The sequence below is a fragment of the Podarcis erhardii genome (genome assembly GCF_964252035.2).
Source record: "Podarcis erhardii genome assembly, chromosome: 2".
In the NCBI taxonomy this organism is placed as follows: domain Eukaryota; kingdom Metazoa; phylum Chordata; class Lepidosauria; order Squamata; family Lacertidae; genus Podarcis; species Podarcis erhardii.
In genome coordinates this window covers 37023383-37047060 of record NC_138498.1, presented here as the reverse complement: position 1 = coordinate 37047060, position 23678 = coordinate 37023383, and the positions used below count along the sequence as shown (strand labels likewise).

At 42.8% G+C, this 23678-nt stretch overlaps 1 protein-coding gene across 2 annotated transcripts in view; it reads left to right on the top strand.

Moving 5' to 3' along the window:
- The window catches only part of CYGB (cytoglobin), a 51936-nt gene that overhangs the window by 1968 nt on the left and 26290 nt on the right, over nucleotides 1-23678 (top strand). For both annotated transcript variants that reach the window (XM_081850947.1, XM_081850946.1), the window contains exon 2: nucleotides 22189-22420. In XM_081850947.1, coding sequence (XP_081707073.1) covers nucleotides 22189-22420 — 232 coding nt within the window. The remainder of the gene's footprint in view (nucleotides 1-22188; nucleotides 22421-23678) is intronic.

Genomic DNA, 23678 nt, shown 5'->3' with positions numbered 1-23678 from the left:
TGCAGAACTTCTTAAAGGAGTAGTCTTGTAATTAATTGACTTGAGCTTGATGAAGAATGAGGAAGATTTTAGACCTTTGCCCGACAGCTACGCATATCTATTCAAATGTGTGCTGATGTTTCCTTTTCACCTTTCCCCTCCTTTAAAGTTTCCTATCAGAGTTTTTCTGTAGGAAAGTGGAGATGATGTTAGAATAGTCCTTCACTAAAAAACACACCCTCCAAGGTCTACAATCTTTTACAGAGATAAACGGTGTCATTGCAATTGACCAAATGGGATAAAAACAGAAGTGCATCCCAAACCTTTACACAAGTTCTCTTTGAAGCAAAATACCCATATATCCAGAAATGGCTCCCTTGAATTCACACAGAATTACCCTTTTCTACTTACTTATCATAAAAATAAATACATTATGCAAGTTACATTGTTTGAAACAAAGAATATCCCTTCATATCCATGACATGAAAAGTTTTGCCTGCTAAATATCTTAAGTTAAATGCACTGTTGATGCTTATATAAAATGCTGATGGTTTTATTATGTGACCTGGCCTGAGACCCCTGGGTATAGGGTGATATATAAATTCTAATAATAATAATAATATAGCTAACATTTACAAAATCTACAGCTTCATAAAATAGAAAAACTACCCTATTTTTGTTGTTGTTTTGTTTTTAAAACACCCTCACAGCCTTGAAAATTTGCCACCGTGCTTTTTCCTATCACTTGCTCTCTTACAGAGCAACCCTATGTAGTAGCCTCTGTCACACATATAACACCCTGGTGAAAGAAAGCCTAATTTCTCCCCTACAGCAAACCCTCCAGACCCACTTCACACACCAACTTGACGCCATGCCCTGGTGGAATTCTCGGGTCCCTGGCTACTTGTTGATGCCTTCTGATTCCTGACAGTGATGAAGATGATCACCAGGACAGCAGCCGAGACCCCCAAAGTAGTTCCCACAGTGAGCCCCAAATGGGCAGGTTTCTCCCAGGCCAAGACCAGTGGCTTCGGCAGGCCAGCAAGCTCCATGTGGCAGTCTCTGACCTGGGGATCAATGCTGACCCAGGCATGGTAGGTCCTGTCAGAATTGGGAGCAATGTCCCTGGATAAAGGGCTGTTCTCCACGGCCTCCACATCCTTCCTCCAGGTGGTGTCGATCTCGTTAGGGGTTTGGCAGATGAGGGATTTCCACCCGGAAGTTCCTGCTGTGTCACCTTCCCCACTGGGGGCTCTGTCCTGAGCAGAACCTCCTTCCCATAGTCCAAGTATTTCTGCAGCCACTCAACGCAGGTCTCCTCCAGGTAGCCCTTCCTGTACTTGTTAGTGGCAAACTCTGTATCCAAGGACCTCTTGGTGATCTGGGCCTCCATATCAGCTGACGTCCAGGTGAGGGTGTCCTTGTCAGAGCTGATGAAACCCCCCACCCCCTGTCATGGGCACACTGTCAAAACTCTCTTTTGTCCCCATCTCGCCTCAGCCGTACATGAGCTGCAGAGTGTGGAACCCTTTGCTCTGGTTGTAACTATTCCGCAAATTCTCCAGGCTGGCTTTGAACCACAGCTCCCAGCCATACAACATTTGGGTATATCTTTCCCAGTACTGGGCATCATCCTTCTTCACTTTTTGCCAATTATTTTTTGTTGATTTTCCATTAAAAATTGCCATCAAATTAATACAAATTTAATACAAATTTAAAAGCTGACTTCCCACCCCCTCCCAGATGTTCCTTCTTTTTCCCTCCGTCCATTGCTGCTCCAAGCACATTAGCTTTTCCAACTTTCATTTCATCATTCAATAAAATTAAACCCAATCATATTTCAAGAATATTTCATCTCCCATCTCCCTTCACATCAGCTGTACAAGTACCAATTTCTGCGAAGACGCTTATATATTATTATAACCTATCCGCAAAATAATCAGGTAGAGCAGATCCTTTTTTATCTGTCTATAATAATCATTAATCAATAATTTAAAATCATTTCCCTCTGATAACCTCTCGGGTAGAGCTCTTCCTGAGAAAAACAAATCCTACTCTCTCTTTTTTAACAACCTTTCCACTTTTTGCATCCGGGGCACTGCAAGCTTTTTCCTCTTGTGTATCGCTGTCATAGTAAGCAATGGGTTGGTCATCCATATATGCCATAGTGGGCATACATGGGGCAGCCCATGGCAAGGTTCTGACGCAGGAGTGTAAAAAGTATACCTGAGGTGGGAGGAAGAGACAGCACAGTGCAGTGCAGCAGCAGCAACAGGATGAAGGAGGGCCAGAAGTGGCCTTGCATCTCGACAAAATGGAGTGTGTGTGTGTGTGTGTGTGTGTGTGTGTAGCAGTGTCGTTCTTAACCCTCTTGCTGTGCAGTTGTCCAGGGTCCAAGGTTCTGGGCTGCTGACTCGCTGACTCACAGCCTCAGGTTCCCGCCTTATGAAAACACCAAGCACACTCAGATTACAGGAAGATATATTTGCCCATTCATACATACCAGTATATCCCATACTGGTAGCAGAAAATGACATGCCAGCTTTTTAATTTACACAGATTCCTGGGTATGCATAACAGCCATCTTTCAAACATGGAATCACTGAATTGTAAAGTTGGGAGGGACTGCGAGGGTCATCTAGTCCAACCCCCTGCAATGCCGGAATATTTTGCACAATATGGGGCTCGAACCCACAACCCTGACATTAAGAGTCTCATGCTCTACCGATTTGGGGCTATGATCCATAGGCCATAAAATACATAACACTATCCTGCTGGGGCAAGCTAGCAACTGTAGGGCAGACCCAGTATTCCATTTCCAAATTCCTAGATTCTGGATTCCTGGATTCTTATCAGGCAGCTGGTTTTCACTGACCTGAAGTCAGTTACAGCAGCAGCAGGTCAACTTTATATTTCAATATGGCAGGTCAACATTAAATGCAGATCCATGTGTGACAGGAATATGTATTGCAAAGGAAGCAATACAGATCCCCTCTGGCCAGGAGAAGTGTGGTTTGTGGTGGAGTGCAAAACCGAAACATATGCTCATAGTAAAGATGTCAGATTACCCGCTTGCCATGTGCAAGGAGCAGCGAGAAAGAGTAAACGCAGCTGCCCTGTGGAGAACAAAAACACTGAGCTCCCCTTAAAGGCTCTTTCAAAAGGAACAGTGGAGGGAATGCTAGGGAATGTGTGAAACCTCTGTTCTTTTTCTCCTCCCCATACTAGATCTGAGCCAGTATTTCTCCCTGAACATTTTCCACAAATAAGGATGGAGAATTTTGAGAGGTCGTTTGTGTGCACCTTGAAGACCTCACGCTCTCAGTTGCCTAGAGAAAGTACCGGTAGTATCTTAGATATTCTTAGTTGGTCTCTAAGGTGCTACTTGGAAGGATTTTTAAAATTTTGTTTAGATATTCTTGCTTTTCTGAATTACTTCTCCTTCCCTTTTTCCTCCTTTTGAAAAAACCGTCATGCAAACAAGGGCACTTTATAGAGTGAGCTGGCACATGTGGATGCGCAGATACATGTGCCGGTTGTGCAATCTCCATTCCATGTTGCTGCTTTGCCTCGAATCATAAGCACATATGAGAAATCATAAGTGCATATGAGAAGGAAATCAAAGGTGGGACTGCAAGCAAACACATGCACCTGGTTCATCCTGGAAAGTACGAGCCATATGTGAAAAAAAACATTGTTTTGCTTGTTTGTGATTCATAACCCATATATGGCCCAATCCTGCTCTAGCTGCATGTAGTTACACGTAACAAGTTGAGCTATTTGTGTATCGGAATGCGTATCAGAATGCAGCGTTGATGGATATCTGTACCCAGATGCTCATTCGGCATCTTGTGTTTCCCCTCTCCATTGAGCATCCATATGCCAATTATTTAGGCATAATCCCCCCCCCCCAGGAAAGTAAAGGAGATAAAATGCCACACCAGGAAGGCCCAGGATTAGTGTCCACACCAGTGGCACAACAATATCCGCATGAGAAATTGAACATGGCAGATTGCTGCAGTGTCCCTACCTCTTTGGGTCTGCTGTTATACCAAACCAATGGCAATTAGATTCATAATGCACGTACAGGTAACAGTTGATACCTGTAGAGAATTGACAGTGGATTCGTTGAGTGCCTGTACAAAACAGCTGCAAAATGTTATTACAACTTAGCTGAGGAAGTCGGAGAAAAGGAATAATGGTACAAAAGAATGAGCCATGGAGCTGGAAGACAGAAGCATTGTCGTGTACCTTGTTTCTTACAGCGCTCAAGCTGAAATTTCCAAGCAGGGGTCCACACGACAGCGTTTTAAGAAAGATTAAGTGATCATCAACTGCTGTTCGTGATATCGCTCAACAGATCTAAACATCACTTAGTGGGGAAAGGAGAAGGAACAAAAATTTGCGTCAGGGGATAATCTGCTCTTAGTTTAGATTTCTCAGATATAGAAGAGGAGCTTTAAAAAATAATTTTCTCCTTTACCTCTCACAAGACTAACTCCTACGTACAGCAGCAATGTTATTTCTGGGTCATTGTGTCAACAGGGAAACCGTTCCTAACTAGAAACCAGTAGTCAGGAAAGAAGGATTTTCTGCTTCCCAATGTACGGCTAGGTGCTAAATGCGGCAATGTGACAGAGCAGAGAGATGTTTGGGTGCTCAGCCACAACATTTGAGCTGAACCAGTACTCCTCAGCCAAGCTCACCTCGCAAGACTTGTACTGTACCTTTGACACTGAAAATCACAGTAGAAATGGCTCAAAATATAATAAATCCTGCTAAAAACAGATACGTTTTCTCAAGTTTGAGAGACCTACAATCCAATTCCAAAAATAGTTATTGTTACAAAGTGAGGCCCATTAATTCCAAGTGACAGAATGCTAAGAAAGCTGAAGTTGTGTGTGTTCCACAACTAAGGCCAACCATTTTAACGGTTTCTTCAGGAATCTCTGTGTGTGCATCTTGATCTTGCGAATGCATTCAGCGTGATTCCAGAACAGACCACTATCCAAGTGTTGAGGTGTCTTCACAATTCAAGGCTTCCAAACCCTGGCTGAAGCACAGACTGAACATATGATGAGCCATGCACAATATCAGGGTATACCTGAATATTTGCCAAATGGCAACTGCAAAAGATCCATCTTTTGGTTGGTTTGGGGTGGGGAGACACCGTTACCTCTGCTGATCAAATGCTATACAGTGGTACCTCTGGTTACATATCTCCCCGGGGAGGGAGATAGCCCTTCACTATTACAGTGGTACCTCGGGTTAAGTACTTAATTCATTCCGGAGGTCTGTTCTTAACCTGAAACTGTTCTTAACCTGAGACATCACTTTAGCTAATGGGGCCTCCTGCTGCTGCCGCGCCGCCACCACGCGATTTCTGTTCTCATCCTGAAGCAAAGTTCTTAACCCGAGGTATTATTTCTGGGTTAGCGGAGTCTGTAACCTGAAGCGTATGTAACCTGAAGTGTATGTAACCCGAGGTACCACTGTAGTTTGATACTGAAGGGCTTTTTCATCTAGCTGAAGAAGGCTGAGCAGGCAGGGATTCCAATGCAGCCCTCACCACCAGTCAAAAACATCTCAAGGTATACACTGAGCTGGCCCTGCCAGGTAGCAGGGTGAAGAAACCTGCTTCTGGTGGCATCGTGAATGTCTGTATGTGTGCACACTGGATAATAGATGAAGGCAGGAATTGATGTGTGAATGGTGCAGCAAGGCTTTTTATAATGTTGGTGCTGCAGGAACAGGGCCTCCACTTCAGTTAGAAAAATGCCACACTATGGCACTGAGCATGGCTACTATCTATAAAACATTTAGACCTGCAGTAGTCCCGTTGCCTTTCACATCTTTCCTGGGTAGTAAATCAGCACCAGTTAAAAACACGCCTATTTGCCCAGGCTTTTCATGAGTGTTGAGTTAAGGTACCAGATTTTATTCCCTGCTGCATACTTTTGCAGGGGAGAGGGAGGTTTAATTGGATGGTTTTAATTGTTGCATTTGGGATTTTTATTGATGGTTTCATGTTGTAATCTGCTCTGAGATCAATCTGATGAAAGGCGGAGTTATAAACTGAACATATTAATTATTATTATTATTATTATTATTATTATTATTATTATAGTACAGTAAAACATATTAACACATGAATTGTGTTCTGGCACCATGTTCAATGACTTCATAATGCTATTAATATTATTAAACAGTATTTCAGTCTGAATGGTCTTAATAAACTAATACTTGGATGAAAACATAGGCTGATATCTTTAGACTAGTTGCTCTGAAGTAAAGCTAGATAGGGATTACGCCAGAACAAACAACTTGGAAGAGTACAGTGGCCTTCAAAAACAACCTTCAAAATAGATGAAGGCAGGAATTGATGTGTGAATGGTGCAGCAAGGACATTCAGTCTACAGACTGAAAAGAATACATCTGGCAATGTAACCAATATATCTTTCCATGAAATTTAACAAAAGCCTGCTGCCAAACAGCACCGTTTGTTTGCAAGGGAAAACAGGTAGGGTGAAGTGATCCTACCATGCATTGATGGCCTCCTGTTTCACTGTTGGCAAGATGGGAGATGTTGCTGGAGCCAGTTTTCCTCTCCTTCCTTCGCGCGGACAATGAGAGGCAACAAAATATGTCAGACCCAGGGCTGGTGTAGAGCTGTGCACTTTCTGTGGGCACATCAAGGAAACGAAGAGGCTTTGAATGAGATGTGCCTGCACTCAGCCCCGGCATGCATCTTTCCTCCAACTCCGCTAGCTGCACATTGCCAGCAGAACATCTATGCCAGCACAGGGGATTTGCGGCAGAATAACTGTTGTCCTGCTGGCATACCTTCATCTCTGCTGGTGGAGCAGTGCTCATGCCACAATGCTAAGGGCCCTGAACTGGCTTTATAGAGAGTACAGGGTCGCACACAGTGTGTGAAGTCAGGCTCACTTTGTAATTCTACTTCTTGCGCATGGAAGCAGCAAAGACACTTCTTATCAAAGAGCTTGTAGAGAATAATGGAAGAAAAACAGACAATAAGCAGGTGTTGTCTTATTAACCAATGCTTCCTATAACATGTTAACACTGATAAAAATCCTAAGAACACAAAGGACTGAGCATGGGCATCCACATACAGTGGTACCTTGGTTCTCAAACTTAATCCGTTCCAGGAGTCCGTTTGACTCCTGAAACTGTTCGAAGACTAAGGTGCGGCTTCCGATTGGCTGCAGCAGCTTCCTGCACCCAAGCGGAAGCCACTTCAGACATTCGGCTTCCAAAAAATGTTTGCAAACCAGAACACTTACTTTCGGGTTTGCAGCGTTCGGGAGCCAATTTGTTCGGCAACTAAGCCGTTCGAGAACCAAGGTACCACTGTAGTAAGTTTGTAGCAGTTATAGAACAGGCACTATTCTTTTCATTGTTTGTTGAGGCTGCTTTCAGTGTTCCACTTTTGCCCACCTCCGGAAAATGTCTTGCAGGCATCCAAGCAACTGAGAAAATGTCTTCTTTTTCTCTCTCAGCCTTTCTCTTTCCAAACTTTCTTTACTTGACATTCCTGCTTTTCGTACTGCCTTGAAATCCTCCCACCCATCACTCACGCTATGAAAGGACTGGACTAGGGTATTATACCTATAGTCACTGGCCTAGTTAGCACATGACAGTAAACCATAGTTACTATTTTATCATCCGCACACCAAGCTGGATCATTTCCCCTCCCCACTTGCTCTGGGAAGGAATTAAGCATGATCCCTCACTTATTGTTATCTCTCAACAAACCTTGGCTGCAGGTTGAAGGTTGTTTGGAGCAAAACAAATCACAACCCCTAGTTCAGACATAAAGCCAAGCCAGGGATCATGGCTTGTTTCCCCACAGCATGAGCCAGGGGGAGCACAGTAGAGTGAATTGGGAGCAAATGTTCATGGCAGGTTTATGCATTGCCAGGGGTTGGACTAGATGACCCTTAGGGTCCTTTCCAACTCTACAATTCTGTGAATCTGTGAATGAGCTCACTGAATGCGTCTTGACTCTTGATGTTCTTGAATTCATTGGAATACTTTCAGTAACATCCCAAACTCCTGCTTTTTACAGATGTAATTTTAAATCAAAAAAGAGCTGCGTGATATATTCTCTTATAAGGACATTGGTTGGAATTATTTTATATCAACTAGAAACGGAATTGGTACTGTGGCGTAAATGGGAAACAGAGGGCAACTGCTCTGCTTGCCCTCACAATGGCAATCCTGTGCATTCTCTGCAACTAAACTGCACCATCATCTCCCGAAGGAGACCTGGGACTCAGCTACCTTAGTAAAGGAAAAGCATTTTAAATATGTTATAACACTGTGACACCAGATGGCGCTGTAGAGTTCTTTTTTATGCCAATGTGATTTCCCGTTAAGAGGTTTACAATGCGTTTTCCCGAAACTTTTTTTTTGATGTGCCTAGATCCAGCCCCAGCGACGCTTCATGCATATGTCAAATGTAGCCATGTTTCACAGACTGGAGAGGAGCCAAGATAGCAACATTGTTTAAACAGAGGATTCAGGTATACAGTAGATAGATCTGTTGCCCAACCTTGCGTCCCAGATAATTGGTAGAAAGCATTATTAAAGCCAGAAGGATTCAATAAATGGAAGAAGAAGCCCTGCTGAGGAAGAATCAGCTTAGCTTCTGGAAAGGGATGTCCTGCTCAGCCAACTTCTTGGATACTCGCCATGTTCCCCTGAAATGGGAATTTTTGAAACCAGTCTCTGGCTCCTCTCATTTTCTTTTCTGCTTTGGTCTTGTGTACATCATTTATCACCTATTTATTTTTTTAAGATCCCGTTTGTTTTCCTCCAAGATGCTGGAGGGGTTTTGTAAAGGGTACTTTCACACACCCATAAGTCACTGTATGACAGGAAGAGGCCAATGAAGGAGACTGAGGTGGAGGAGAGTGGGAGAGGGAGGGAAAGGAAAGAGCACAAATAAATCCTAATTAGGGAACACTTCCCCCAGATCCCTTCCTAACCTCCCCTCCCCTTTCCCCTTCACTTTGGAGCTACTCTGGTCAACGCGTGTGTGCCCTCAAAGCAGGATGCATGTGGTTTGAAACTAATAGTACCTGTGTGATAGCAGCTCTCTCACCCAGCTGGCTCCCTCACTTGTCTCATGCCTGCACATTTTGCAGCTGGATAATTGATCATTGCTTCCCTCCTGGAGAACTAGGTCATGTGGAGAGGCTGTTGTGAAGGCACGTCGAGAAGAAAAGCAGTACTCAGAATTGTATTCGGCTGGCTTTTGCAGCTTGCCTCTCTCACCAGTAAATAATTCAACAGCTCCACTGATGTACAGATTTTGGGAGAATTCGTGGTCCATGTCACTCGCTGTAGCATCTGCATTTGAGCAGGCCATAAGTGATCACAAGAGAAGCAGCATGGTGCTGTGCTAAGGCCCTGGGTTCAAATCCTTATCAGCCACAGAGTTACTCGAGGTCTGTCCAAATCTTGTTGAGCTATAGCTCCCTGACTTATATCTCATTTCCCTAGCCTCTAAAGCAGTGGTTCTCAACCTGTGGGTCCCCAGAAGTTGTTGGACTACAACTCCCATCATCCCTGAGCTCTGGCCTTGCTAGCTAGGGGTGATGGGAGTTGTAGTTCAACAACATCTGGGGACCCACAGGTTGAGAAAGGCTGCTCTAAAGGCTAGTGGCTAATGATATATTCCCCAAAAGCAGCAGCAACAGAAGTTTCAAGGTATCCGTAAGGAACCACGATTATCCAGATAGTGACAAGGTTTTAGGAGCATTTCTCCGCATGGCAAAAGGGATATAAGGACATAATATGGGCAATGGTTAATCCAGGGTCAGGTTCCAGAAAATAGGGACTGTCCCTGGGAAATAGAATCAGCAGCTGAAGAATATGACCTGTGTATTATTGTCTAGTATGCTTCATGGCTTACCTAAAAGCTGTAGGTCAGTGGCAGAGGATCTGCTTTAAATGGAAAATGTCCTGGGTTCAAGCTCCAGGTAAGGCTGAGAAAGACCCCTGGTATCAATCAATGCAGACAGTTCTGAGCTAGATGGGCCAATAGTCTGACCTGCTGTAAGGCACATTCCTGTGGTTAAATGGAAATTTGAACCCAGTTCTCCCCACTCTTCAGTCCAACATCCTATCTGCTTTACCATCCTGGCTCAGATGTGCCTTCTTAAATAGAATAATAGAATTGTCAAGTTGGAAGGGACCCCAAGGGTCATCTGAAAGCAGCCCTGTTTAGAGAAGTTTTTAATGTCTGACATTTTAATGTATTTTTTAATCTTTTGTTGGAAGCTGCCCAATGTGGCTGGGGAAACCCAGCCAGCTGGGCTGGGTACAAATAATAACTTATTGTTATACTATTATTATAGTTCAACACCCTTCAATGCAGATATCTTATCTAAAGCATACATGACAGGTGGCTACTACAATTAGGAATGAACCAAAATACGGGACTTTTTTATTTTACAGAAGTAAAAAGGATTTGTCTACTCAGAGTGAGGGCAGGAAGCAATGCCCTCACCCTGAATTGGCTTTGTGGCATCACCATGTAGGTTGATCTGCTTAGCTACATGCTGCTCCTGATTAGCTAGGGATGCCTTCTTGAGTTGTACCTTAAAACTCCTTTAGCCAATAAGGGCCTAGCACTCGGGGCTCATTCTTTAGGGAGCTTATCACACACTTACAATGATGAACACCATATGCAGACGTTATCATAGAGGCAACGTCATATGAACTGAACACTGCAGCCTTAAGAAAACATTCAAAATCTGAAGGTGGAGAGGGAACAACTGTTCATCGCATACAAGGAATAGATATTCCAGGCAGCAGGTTTGAATTAGAGGGTAGTAGTTTTAAATTAAACATTAGGAAGAACATTTTGGCAGCAATCCAAGCTCAGAGCTAGATGCACTTAAGACCATTGATTTCAATGCTAGTTTGTGGTCTGTGACTGTAAGAGGAGCTCAATGGTGAAAGAGCTGCCTAAGGAGTTGGAGTCTTAGAACTAAAATCACAGGCAGTACCTAAAATGGCAAAGTTGGGATACAAATCTTTCCATTGTGGGCAAAAACTCCCAGCAAGGTTGTGCGATTGTATTATATCACCTCAGTAATCAATGCTTGTGGGATACTCAAAGTTCTTTGTGTATATTATCAGTATTCTAGGATATTTAAACAGCATTTTTTAGGACTTCACTATCTCATCCATCCTCACAGCAATTGAATTGAGTCGAATTGCCTAATGATGACCATTTTATTCAAGTTGCGGCAACACAGATGCCCCAAATACTGTGGCACCTCAGATGCTCATGATGAATAGCTCAGAGAGAGAGAGAGAGAGAGAGAGAGAGAGAAGTTATCCAATCTGTTATCCAATCCATTATCCCGTCACTAAAACCTCTTCAACCTTGGATAAGAAGTAGGTTAAGCTGAGAAAGACAGTGACTTGCCCGTGATCACAGAGTAATAACTGTTGCTTTAAGCATTAAGGACACCCCTACATGGAAGGCACTTCTACCTAGGAATTAATACGCAACTTGTGTGTGTGTGCTCTATGACAGTCTTGCACACAAGTGGTTGACTTGTGCACACATTCACTCAGAAGCTGTGATTGTCCAGGCAGCGCTAAACCCTGAACTTCATTGCTATGTAGCAATGAGGAAATATGTAATTGGTAGCTTTATGTAGGAGAGCCTTCACTGAGAAAGCATAACACCTCCTCTCTTGGGGAAACTGAAAGCCTCTGCATTTTGCATTAATTTCATCTCACTATAATTTAACCCCTGACAATACAGGCCAGATTCGTACTTGGGAATCTGACTGAAGGGCTTCATGCTTGAGAAGGATGTCACTGTTGCTGTAAGCAAAGCACCGGAAACTTATGTGACTGAACTTTGACCAAAAAAGTTTACTGTTGGCTTATTTGGGCTCTAGAATGGCTTCTGGGTTTTTTCTTTCTTATTTCAATTTTGCTTAATTTGGGGGTTTGCGTTGTTGTTTCGTAATAAAGTTACAAAAGAAAAAGCAGAAAAATGTGCAAAACAGTTACACAATAAAAAAATGAGATCTATAAAGTTACCAAATTCTTGTATTCAGCACTGGTTAGCAGAAATATAACATATAAAACATACCATGAAGATGAGTGTTCTTTGTTAAGAATAGAAACTTCATTAATACTTAATACAAACGTATGCAAGTAAATCTTAGAGGCAGTTTGCAAAATGTTTTCTAAGAGCTAAGGCGTGTTAAGAATGGGAGCCATTCTTCTACAAATGTAACAGGGATGGCTTCCAGTTTCTCTAAATCACAGTCTGCAGTGTGTCATATAATTCTGGAATGCCAAACAATAATTGCCCGACCAATATAGCAAGCAAACTTGGATTTCAATATCTTAAATTTAATTTTGCAAAAGCAAATGCGAAACAGGACTGAGAAACCTTACATGGATAACAGATGAATATAGTTGGTGTGTATTTTAAGTGTTAAGCACCCAGCATTTTTTAGATTATATAATCTTTGTGGAGTTTGTGTTTAAATACCAGGCAGTTTTCGTAACAGTGGAACATGACAAACCTATATTAATTTTGACTTAATTTAGTGTGTATTAGGAGGTTAATCTTTCCCTTAACTTTGCAAAACCATTCCAGAAAAGGAAGGAAAACCACTAAGGAAGCAATGAATATTTTAAAGATACTATATTCAGTCATGGGCATGACACCCGACCCAATCTAATTCTCACAAGGCTAAAATCAGCTGTAGATCAGGTTTTCACAGGCCAAAGTTGATCTCATGTCATCTGTTTTTATCAGGCATATGGGAAGAAATTACAAAAAAGAATAGGTTGAGTGGTGAGCCTGCAGTGGGTCTGTACTTGCTCCATTTCCCTAGAACTAAAAGCATCTACAGTTCTTCCTGTTTCCCGCAGAAGTCATTGGCAGAGAGTGCTGATTGGCTGGTATGACAATGCCACCTTCTCACCCCGCCCCTGCTCATCTGGCTGTGCAAAGCACTGATTGGTTGGCCCTTGCGGCAGTCACAAAGCCACTCATCGCCTGCCAGGAGCATGCCTCCAGTGAAAAGAAATAAAGAAAATGATTGGCAGGGTTGTTGTTTTTTTTAAAAAAGAAAATGTTTATACATTTAAACAGATAAGCTTTCCCCGCCCCCCCCCCTCCGCACACAGAAAACACCAAAAACTTGTCCAAAGTATTGTGAAGGGTGGGGAGTAAACATTGGAATTGGAGGTGAATGAGTTAGCAGAGTGAAAGAAAGAAAACACAGAAGTACTGCACAGTCAAGGACATACTTTAAAAAAACAAAACCCCAAAACAATAGAGTTAATTTTACTATCATCCCACTATCTATGTATTTTAGCAAGGTTTATTTGTCTTTCATACACCTGACATGAAACTGGCTGATTTAGAAAGAAGTCGTAGAAATCTGAAGAGAGTTGTGGTACTTGTGAACTTGATGAACAGCCATTGTTTTGTAGGAGAGCAACTCTCTCGCACATAGAACGTGTTTCAAGAGTTTGCTTGAATTTTTTACCGTCTCCTTGTCTTGTGATTCAGCCAACGTCTGCACTATATATGTAATTGTGAATAAATTTCAAACCTGCTTAGTTCCTCCCATGGGTCTTATCTAAGGAGCTCTGGGAACTGTAACTCCTGTGGAGAGTCTTGGAATCTCTAGCAGAGATTTCTCTAGTTTCTAGTAGAGATTTCTCTAGATTTCTTTCTTGGAGGTCAGAAAGGAAGCATGAAAGGAAGTATCTGTTGCAGCTCTGTGTCTTTGCAGGTGGGTTGTTGTACCAAGTTGCGAGAACCAGCACTTAAAAATATTGCCCAAAAGAAACTGGACAGAAAAGAGGAGAATGTGCAAAATGCAATCAGACTTCCAGCAAAATCTTTGGGGAGCAGGGATGGGGATTTCTGAATATGAGATCAGATCATTTTTGGCTTAGGCTACAGAAATTGCTGTAACGTCTTTTGCACCGCAGGCACAATTCACCTCCCTGAACACTAAACAGATAGTCAGAATGCAGGGATTGCAGAGCCAGAGAGTGAAAAGTTAGATTTATGAATCAAGGGATGTTTGGGCTTCTGGAAACGGCCACTGAGTGAATTTGAGGGCCATTATGCTGTCTAGTGGGATGTGTTGCCTATGGTGGTGAAATGACTACACAGGACAAAATTCTGTAAGGCTGGTAATTACTTCAGAGCACAGCGGTGGCCTCTGCTCTTTGAGACGAGCATCTCTGAAAGCCTTTGATAAATCAAAGCAGCCCAGGCTGCTGAAATCATGATAACAGTGTTATGAAAAGGACGAGCATCTGTCTAGAATAGGTCAACTGCAATGGCTTAGCATTCTGGCAGAAACAGCCCTTCTGTTGCTAGACGGTCCACATTTTTCTTTGGTGCCAGGCTTTAGGAGAGCTCGCACAAGAGATGGATAGACAGAGGAAGGATGGGGATGCAAGGGAGAATCCATTGCACTTTGTCGTATGTTCAGACTGGCTAGCGGGTCCCTAGAAAATCCGCATGAAAAGGCAAGTTAGGTACTTCACTTCCACATATCACACAGCAAGAGGTAGAGCAAGCTTATGCATTCATACCAGGAAAGATGGTGGGTGGGTGCATGGATTAGATGGATCTCATCGCTCTTTTTTTTCAATTTTAAGTACCCAATGCACTTGGATAGCTACCCAACAGAACAGGTAAGTGTGGCTCAAACAAATGACAAGGGTACACCTTAACTTGGCATCTATGGGAGAAGTAAGAAATGGGTGCTTAGACTGGCACTAACTCCCAAAAGTCAGTGGCTTTTCTCACTATAACCTGGAAAATCTATGCTGTGCTTTCCAAGATCGGATCCTCCAGAATAGTTATTACTTGCCCTCCTTTAAGGGGCATGTTGCCCTCACAAGGTGGTTTACAAAAGCAGTTTAATGCACACTAACATCATTACAGGGTTTTTTGTGGGGGGTTTTGGAGGGGGTCATTTTGTTGCAGCTGTCAATTCATTGTGGGGGGAAAATCCCTGGCAATCTGCTGGAATTCATCTGAAAATCTACCAGTAGTTCTAGATCTTTTTTCTGACTACCTTGACTTAGAGCTGCCAATAATAAAGCTATTGTAGCATCCTGGAGGCTTATCCCAGCAGTGTATCTGAAGCTTGAGAAGGTTTTCACGACACACATGTCCTGTTAGCTTGATTTAGGCAGGGTTGTGATGCTAAATATAAATCAATAAACAAAGCAACAGTTCTGTGCCAACGTTACTCAGATTTTGTGCCAAAGAGGGAGCTGAATTTTGTGATATCTAATTAACCAATGTGCATCTATTTCTTTATTTTGCAAAATTTTATTCATGGACAAGTCTTGAAAAGCCTTGATAAGAAGCAAAGAAATTTGCAAATCACGAAAGGCTTACCCCTGACCACTAGAAAGCCAGCTTTGTGCATACATATATCCCAGGCTCTATAATTTCACCAGGCATTGCCAAAGTTATCTTCACAGTCCTTTATGGACTAGAAACTTGTTATCTATCTATCTATCTATCTATCTATCTATCTATCTATCTATCATCTATCTATCCATCCAGTGCTTTTATACCCCTAAACATTTTGTGAATCTTGATGCTTTTGTCCATTTGCTGTATTTATTTCCCCCGATTTGAACTATAAGATGGTGATTTTCTTGAGTGAAGATGAGAGTACTCCTAAACATATTTTTTTAATAGAAAAAAGCACTGTATCTATCTATTAAAGCTAATATGTTCAGATGTTTTATTTTGTAACAAGTGCCCAGTTTCACATAGCGGTCAGAATCATAAAATGCCTCCAGCTTTTGAAAATGTTTTATGGACCTTTGTTTTGAAAGCCTCATGGATTAAATTTTCCTCAGGTTACACACTTGTTAGGATCCATCCTAAATGGTTCCAGATGCATTGACAAAAGAAACAAGATTGCCAAATATAGTTCACCCATTTGTAAACTTGGAAGCGTTGGGATAATGCTGGAGAGATGATTGTGATGTCAAACTACAGTCCCTGACAAAACATTAGATAATGAGTTCTGATTCAAAAAGAGAACCCCGTAGCACATTCCCAATGCCTGTGGCAATCTTGCACCTTAATGAGATTATTTCCCAACTTCTGCTGTTGATTAGGAGCACAGTCCACAAATCTACATCTCCTGAGCAAATTCCCCTCACACACACACTCTTGTTGTGCAACAGCAAAGTTTTTCTTAAAACCCCATTCATTTCAAAGTGCCTTGGTCAAAGAGTTTCTCAATGGACTGGGCCTAAAAATCACATTCCCAAAATGCTTAGAGAGGAAAGGGCCCAGAGGAAGTCAGAATAGTCTTAAAGGACATATTGTCCATGTTTGTCCAGATGTATGTCCTGAAACACAAAAGAGGAGGCTTAGAATGGAATTAATCAGAGAAAGAATTCAGTGGAATCAGTATTCCGGCATCTGCTTTTTATCAGTTTAAACTGTGCATGTTATGCCATAGCAAATATTAGATTTGCAAAAGCTTGCAGCAATATACAATATATATTTTTTTCTGAAGCTTGATTTCACGTGGTTGTTTTCTCCCAACATGAGATTATTCTTTTTTTAAAAGCCTCCTATCCACCCCAAGTTGAAATCAACATGGCTATCATTCAGCATGCTGATGCAGATATATCTGGGCTTCAGGAAGAGCGAAATCAGAATGCGGCAGCTAGACTGATGACTGGGAGTGGCCGCCAAGACCACATAACACCAGTCCTGAAAGACCTACATTGGCTCCCAGTACGTTTCCAAGCACAATTCAAAGTGTTGGTGCTGACCTTTAAAGCCGTAAACGGCCTCGGTCCAGTATACCTGAAGGAGCGTCTCCATCCTCATCGTTCAGCCTGCACACTGAGGTCCAGTTCTGAGGGCCTTCTGGCGGTTCCCTCACTGCAAGAAGCCAAGTTACAAGGAACCAGGCAGAGGGCCTTCTCGGTGGTGGCACCCGCCCTGTGGAACACCCTCCCATCAGATGTCAAGGAAATAAACAACTATCTGACTTTTAGAAGAAATCTGAAGGCAGCCCTGTTTAGGGAAGTTTTTAATGTTTGAAGTTTTATTCTGTTTTTAATGTTCTGCTGAAAGCCACCCAGAGTGGCTGGGGAAACCCAGCCAGATGGGCAGGGTATAAATAAATGATGGTGAAGATGATGATGATGATGATGATGATGATGATGATGATGATGAAAAACCTCTCATACCCATGCCAGAGATAAGCAAAAGTGTGGATGAGCCCTGAATGTCATGGCAATGTATTAAATAATCCCAATTGAATGAAAAGCCATTGTTGTTGTTGTTATTGCAAAGTATGCCTGTACAGCAAGGATTCTGAAGGGGTCAGATCATTCCTTCAATTTCCAGCATTCAGGCCAGGAGTGCTTATGTATCCAAAATAACCCCAGCACAAGGGGAGGAGGGGTATTGGGAGTGCTACGAAGTTCACATAACTCATAAGGATGGAACCCTCAAAGCACCTCAATGGGGACCATGTATGCTCACTAGACACAGAATGCTGGCTAGCTATTTTGGGGGGGAAATGGGAAACTGGGAGCAAGGAGAGAGCAGGAATGGAGTGGTCAGCATCTCCTGTGCTGCAGCATTTTGTTCCAAGTCTCACTTGTAGACATTTAGAAGGCATCCACCCACCATCTCTCATAAACTACATACACAGTGACCCATTTTTAGCACAAAGATGCAGTTTTTCCTCAATCCAGAATTGTTTATGCCCATCCTCAATAGCGAAGAAACGCATCTTCCCGCCCATTGCTCTTTTTTAAAAAAAATAATTTTTATTAACCGACCAATCAAATTAAATCAAATCACATCACATCACATAAATTCCAAATTACAAAGCCGAATTACAAATTTTTGTTGAGGGGACCCATATTTCAAGTTCCGAAGGGGGATTCCGATCATTTTCTTGCTACTGCGTTAATGTCCAAATCAGTCCAAATAATGTTCATAATTCTATCCAGTCTTATCTTGCTGTTTCCACATCTCATCTTGTTCGTATATTTTTTAATTTTTTTTATTTATGATCTCTTCTGATAATCTCCTTAAGCTGATAAACACCAATTATAATCCTGTGTGAATTTTTCCGTTCGTCCAATCCTCATATCAAGGTGGTTTCCATATATCATCGCTTTCATAAATAACATCGCTGTTTCCATCTCGCAGATCTGTCGCTCTAAGTCCCTCTGAGGAATCTCACCCACAATATAAAAACGGCTCTATTCCTCCTCCCAGACTTAAGTCCTCCGACAGAACTTGCCAACATGGCGACGGTATTTTTTACTGCGTCATTCCAAAGCTCTTATACTTTCCACGCTCTTCTTAAAACATGCTTTGGTTAGAAAGTTATCTCCACACAGTCATAAATCCACAGCTTAAGTCCTTAAAACGGCATTTCTGACTTGTGACTTGTGGGGGGAGGGATTCTTGGTTAATCACATAGAGAAAAGAAAGGAAAGTTTTTTCCCCTCCCCCATCCAGTCCCTTTGCCAAACCGAGCCTTGGTGAATCTTCTCATGATTTATTCTTGTTCCTCTGACCCGTCTTGTTTTTCAGAGATCTCTTCAGTTAGCAGTCTTTACTCCCCTCCTTCCTTGAAATATGTGCATTCGCTTCCTCCTAATTGTTTCTTTTGAAGTTATTGCAGCTAGAGGCGCGGATCAGAGACAGCGTCCAGGAGTGCCGAAATCCGCACAAGGGCATTCTGCCTAGTGCCCCCACCCCCACAAATTCGGGGGTGGTATAGGGCACAGCAGGCAAGGGCAGCCCCCCCCCCACAAACTTGGGGGGGTAGTGAGGCTATTTACTCCCATCACAGCCTCCTAATTACCCTGTGCGGGTCGGAGAGATGTTATTGTCAGCCATCTTCCGATGCGCCCCTAGTGGCCCCTTTTTCTTCCCGCCCATTGCTCATGCTTTTAATGCCCTTTTGGTTCTCAGAAAGGTATAAATTAGGCATTCATTTTGTGAAGGAGTCTGCCTGTATTGCTTGGTTACCTGTTTCCCCTGAATAATGGCCAACTCTGAGGGTTCCGAATCAGGGTTGTCTAGCTCCCTGAGGGAACTGAGGTAGGCTGTCGAACTGGAGTCCTTGCTTGCAGGATATGATTAATTGGTAATTTTTTTCTAGACCGCCTGTTGACCAAAGTCTCCCAGGCTGTTTACTGGGCAGGCTTGTACTGAGCACTTTGCCCCCACGTATAAGCACCTGGGAGTTTAAAAGCAGCCCAAGAGTAAACAGACCCTTAACGCATGCGCCCATTTCCCTGTCAAAAGCAAACTTGGTAGACTTGGCATTTGGATTTAATTTGAGAAAGGCTAAAGAGAACACAAGAGGGAAAAGAAGACGGAAAAGAAGTGGTTCCCTTTCTGTTTCATCTTACAAATGACTTCCTCCTCCCCACCCCCCTCTAGACTTTTTCTTTCTTTTTTTGTTGCCACACACTCTTCACACATCAAAACCTATTTTAGGCTGGCTGATAAATCCCAGATGTCTAGGGAAGGCAGCAAGGACGATGGTTATTCCATTCGCGGCTTCACACGGTTTTCCTGGCAACCTCCTGCGTGAGATTCAGCCAAGTGGGAAAAGCAGAAGAAAAGGGGGAATGAGTCTGCTTCTCGGTAGTGTTGTGTGTGTACAAGGGGGCTGGAGCAGTGAACCAGGATCTCAGAGAGCTGAGCTGACATTGGAAGGGAGATGCGTGGCCTGTGTAGACATCTGTTTCAGTTTGTGCCAGGCTGAAATGAGCTGAGGCAGGTGTTTGATGTGCAAACAGTGAAGGTTTCAGAGGACAAGTGGTTAACATTTCCTGGGTTGCCTACCTATGCAACACACAGGGCTCCTCCAGAGGAGACCTGTTTATTCAGCATTGATTGTGATTAGATGGTTAGGCGATAGGCACTTCAATGTGACCTGCTTATTGAGTTTCCCTCTTGATTTGTTTGTGTGGGGAGGACTTTGCATCGAAGCCAGTGCTCTCCCACACTTTCAATCGCAACAAGTCCAGTCTTTCGGTGAAGCAGGTTTGTTGCACAAAACCTCCCAATCAACTTTAAATGTGCAAACCAAAGTTGCCAATATGTGATTAAATAGCTACTGAGCTGTGGTTCTTTCATGTTGGATTCTGGGCAATTTTGCATACGTACTGCCTTCAGACTTACAGCGACTATAACTCTGCTATGTGCAACAAGTGCTTGATAAAACACACTAAAAATATACCCAAATAGTGATATGTAAGGCAGCTATAGAGAGTCGGATGCCATTTCCAGAAAGCCCAGAGTCATATAATAAATAAATAAGACTTTGGACCCTCTGGAAGAAGGATGGGACAAGGGTCATAATGCTAATTTGTTTGTTATAACTTTTTATCTCATGTAATGGCAGTAGAAATAATTATGCACACATGAACACACACTTGTGACTGAGTTAGTCTCTGAGTTAGGTGACTCTTAAAGGTAAAGGGACGCCTGACTGTTAGGTCCAGTCATGGATGACTCTGGGGTTGCGGCACTCATCTCGCTTTACAAGCCGAGGGAGCCAGCGTACAGCTTCCGGGTCATGTGGACAGCATGACTAAGCTGCTTCTGGCAAACCAGAGCAGCGCACAGAAATGCCGTTTACCTTCCCACTGGAGCGGTACCTATTTATCTACTTGCACTTGGACGTGCTTTCGAACTGCTAGGTTAGCAGAAGCAGGGACAGAGCAACGGGAGCTCACCCCGTCGCTGGGATTCAAACCCCCAACCTTCTGATCGGCAAGCCCTAGGCTCTGTGGTTTAGACCTCAGCACCACCCGTGTCCCCTAGGTGACTCTTAGGAGTCTCTAAAAACACCTATTGATTTCTCTTTTCACCTGACTCCAGAGTTCTGCACCTATGGTGGTTTTACCCCTGATGGCAAAATACTAGAAATGAATTTTATGAGAAATGAATATTATTTGGGGGCTTGGTGTCCCTTATGAACCTGGGATGTGTTTCTGTTCAATATCTTCTAACCAAACATGTAATTTATGCCCAAAGGGTCTAGTTCTTTTCATGTTTGTTGCTGCATGCTTGGTTATTACCCAGAATTGGAAGGATGCACATAATCTGACTCTAGATGAACAGTATAAAAAGCTTTTATTTATAGCGGTATCGGGGGGGGGGGGACGGGACACATATCACTTAAAAGTACAAAGAAGTAAAGCTGCTGTTGAGGTAGCGATTTATTAATCATATGATAAGTGATTTAAATAAAAATTGTATCCCAGTACATCATTTATTTATATAGAATTACTCATAACTGCCTCCCTTGGTTATGTCAATTATATTTTAAGTCTCTCTTTAGAGTAGACAGACATACACAAAGAGAGAGATAAATTGAGCTAAATGTTTATGTTTATTTTGATGTTATAAGCCCATGTACTTGTGGATTCTTAGTATATGTTTTCCTCTTTTTTGTTCTCTTTTTCTTTGTTCTAAAAGGTAATGAAATAAGTGATATGCATTGAAATTTCTGCTATATGTGTTTTTGAAATACCGTATTTTTCGCTCTATAAGACACACTTTTCCCCCTCCCAAAATTAAGGGGAAATGTGTGTGCGTCTTATGGAGCGAATGCAGGCTCCATGGCTTCAGCGAAACCAACGCTGTGCTCTGGAGACTCTGGGCAGCTATCCCTGAAGCTAGGAGAGCAAGGGGGTTGGTTTTCACTGATCCCTCTTGCTCTCCTGGCTTCGCTTCGCTGGAGAACCGCTGTGCAGCTTTCCCTCTTTGCGCAGCGCCCCTTCAGCAAAGCAGGAGGAGAAATGGAAGGGGCTCCATTTCTCCTGCCGCTTCGCTGAAGGGGCGCTGCGCAGAGAGGGAGAGATATTTTTTTTCTTGTTCTCCCCCTCTAAAACTAGGTGCGTCTTATGGTCGGGTGCGTCCTAAAGAGCGAAAAATACGGTGCACTGCCCTGGTATGCAGGTAGTCCCATTAATAGACAACAGTTCCTAGGATTCTTTGAGGGGAAGCCATGACTGTTTAAACGGATATGATACTGCTTTAAGCATATAGTGCAGACGGGGGCCAATTACACTCAACATATATCTCTTAGGTTGACTTAGCTTTCCCATTTTCTTTCTCTTCTTAACTGTGCCGTGCAGGTTTTTTGTCAACTTCCCATCTGCCAAGCAGTACTTCAGCCAATTCAAGCACATGGAGGACCCGCTAGAGATGGAGAGGAGTCCGCAGCTGCGTAAACACGGCATGCGGGTCATGGGGGCTATTAATAGTGTGGTGGAGAACATCTACGACTCAGAAAAGGTCTCCTCCGTTCTAGCCTTGGTGGGCAAGGCGCATGCTGTCAAGCACAAAGTCGAACCATTCTACTTTAAGGTAAAGAGAAAGCCAAGTCTTTGTTCATTCATGGATAACAGGGAAATACTTCAAATAGGGCAGATAAAAAGCAGCGATTCTGTGCCGGTTGCACATTCTGGCCATAGCTGTCAACTTTTCCCTTTTCTTGCAAGGAATCCTATTCGGAATAAGGGAATTTCCCTTAAAAAGGGGGGAAAGTTGACGGCTATGATTCTGGCTAGCTAGTGATTCGCTGCCGCCGGCCCCCCCCCCCACACCTTTTGTGTTTTTAAATTAAATACATCTGTTTGCAAAGGATCAAATTTGCACAAAACTGATAAATAAAAATTGAAAAATAAAGTGCATACTTAAACGATGATTCCCACTCCCACAGGAGGCCATGATGGCTTTGTTGAGACCCTTATGTCTTCCCTCCCCTTACAGTTTTGATTTATGGGCTACTTTTAAAATGAGGGTGCTTTTTAAATTGTATTTTAACCGGTCGGTATTTTAAATTGGTTTTTTTTTGTTTGTGTCCCCCCCCCATTATGTTTCCATTGTAATTTTACTGGTGTTAGCTGCCTTTTGGCCGGGGGGTATAAATAAAATTTATTATTATTATTATTATTATTATTATTATTATTATTATTATTATTGAAGGAGAAGGTCATCAGTGGCTACTAGCCACGTTGGCTCTGCTCTGCTTCCACAGCTAGAGGAATAATGCTTTTGAATGCCAACTGCTGGAGACCATAGGTGTGGAGCATGCTCTTATGCTCGGAACTTGCTTGTGGGTTTCCGACAGGTATCTGGCTGGCTTTGGTGAGAACAGGATGCCTGACCAGGTGAACCATTGGCCTGACCCCGCAGGCTTTCTTATGTTCTTATGTCGACAGCCAGGACATTCCATCCCTCCATGAGTTCATCTGAAGCCACAATGTGCTTGTTTATGTCCACCATTGGGCAAAGTGTGAAATTCTGCAAGACTTTATTTCCCTTGTCGTATTATCAGCGATTGGGAAATGCTAATTCAATGCCAAAAAAAAAGCGTGTGGGCATGTGGATGAGGAGGATATCATGTGAACTCCAGGAAAAAGCATACAGGCACAAGTGAGCTCTGAATGCACATTAAACTTTTGTGCAGATGTGGCCTATATAAAATTCTGGCAAATAGGCAGGGGAAATGTATTTATAGAAATACTTGTATTGCAAAGAGCATGTCTCAATAAGGTATACGTATAGAAAAATGTAATAAATCCAATAATTAAATATAAACATAAAAACTGAAGAAAAACAC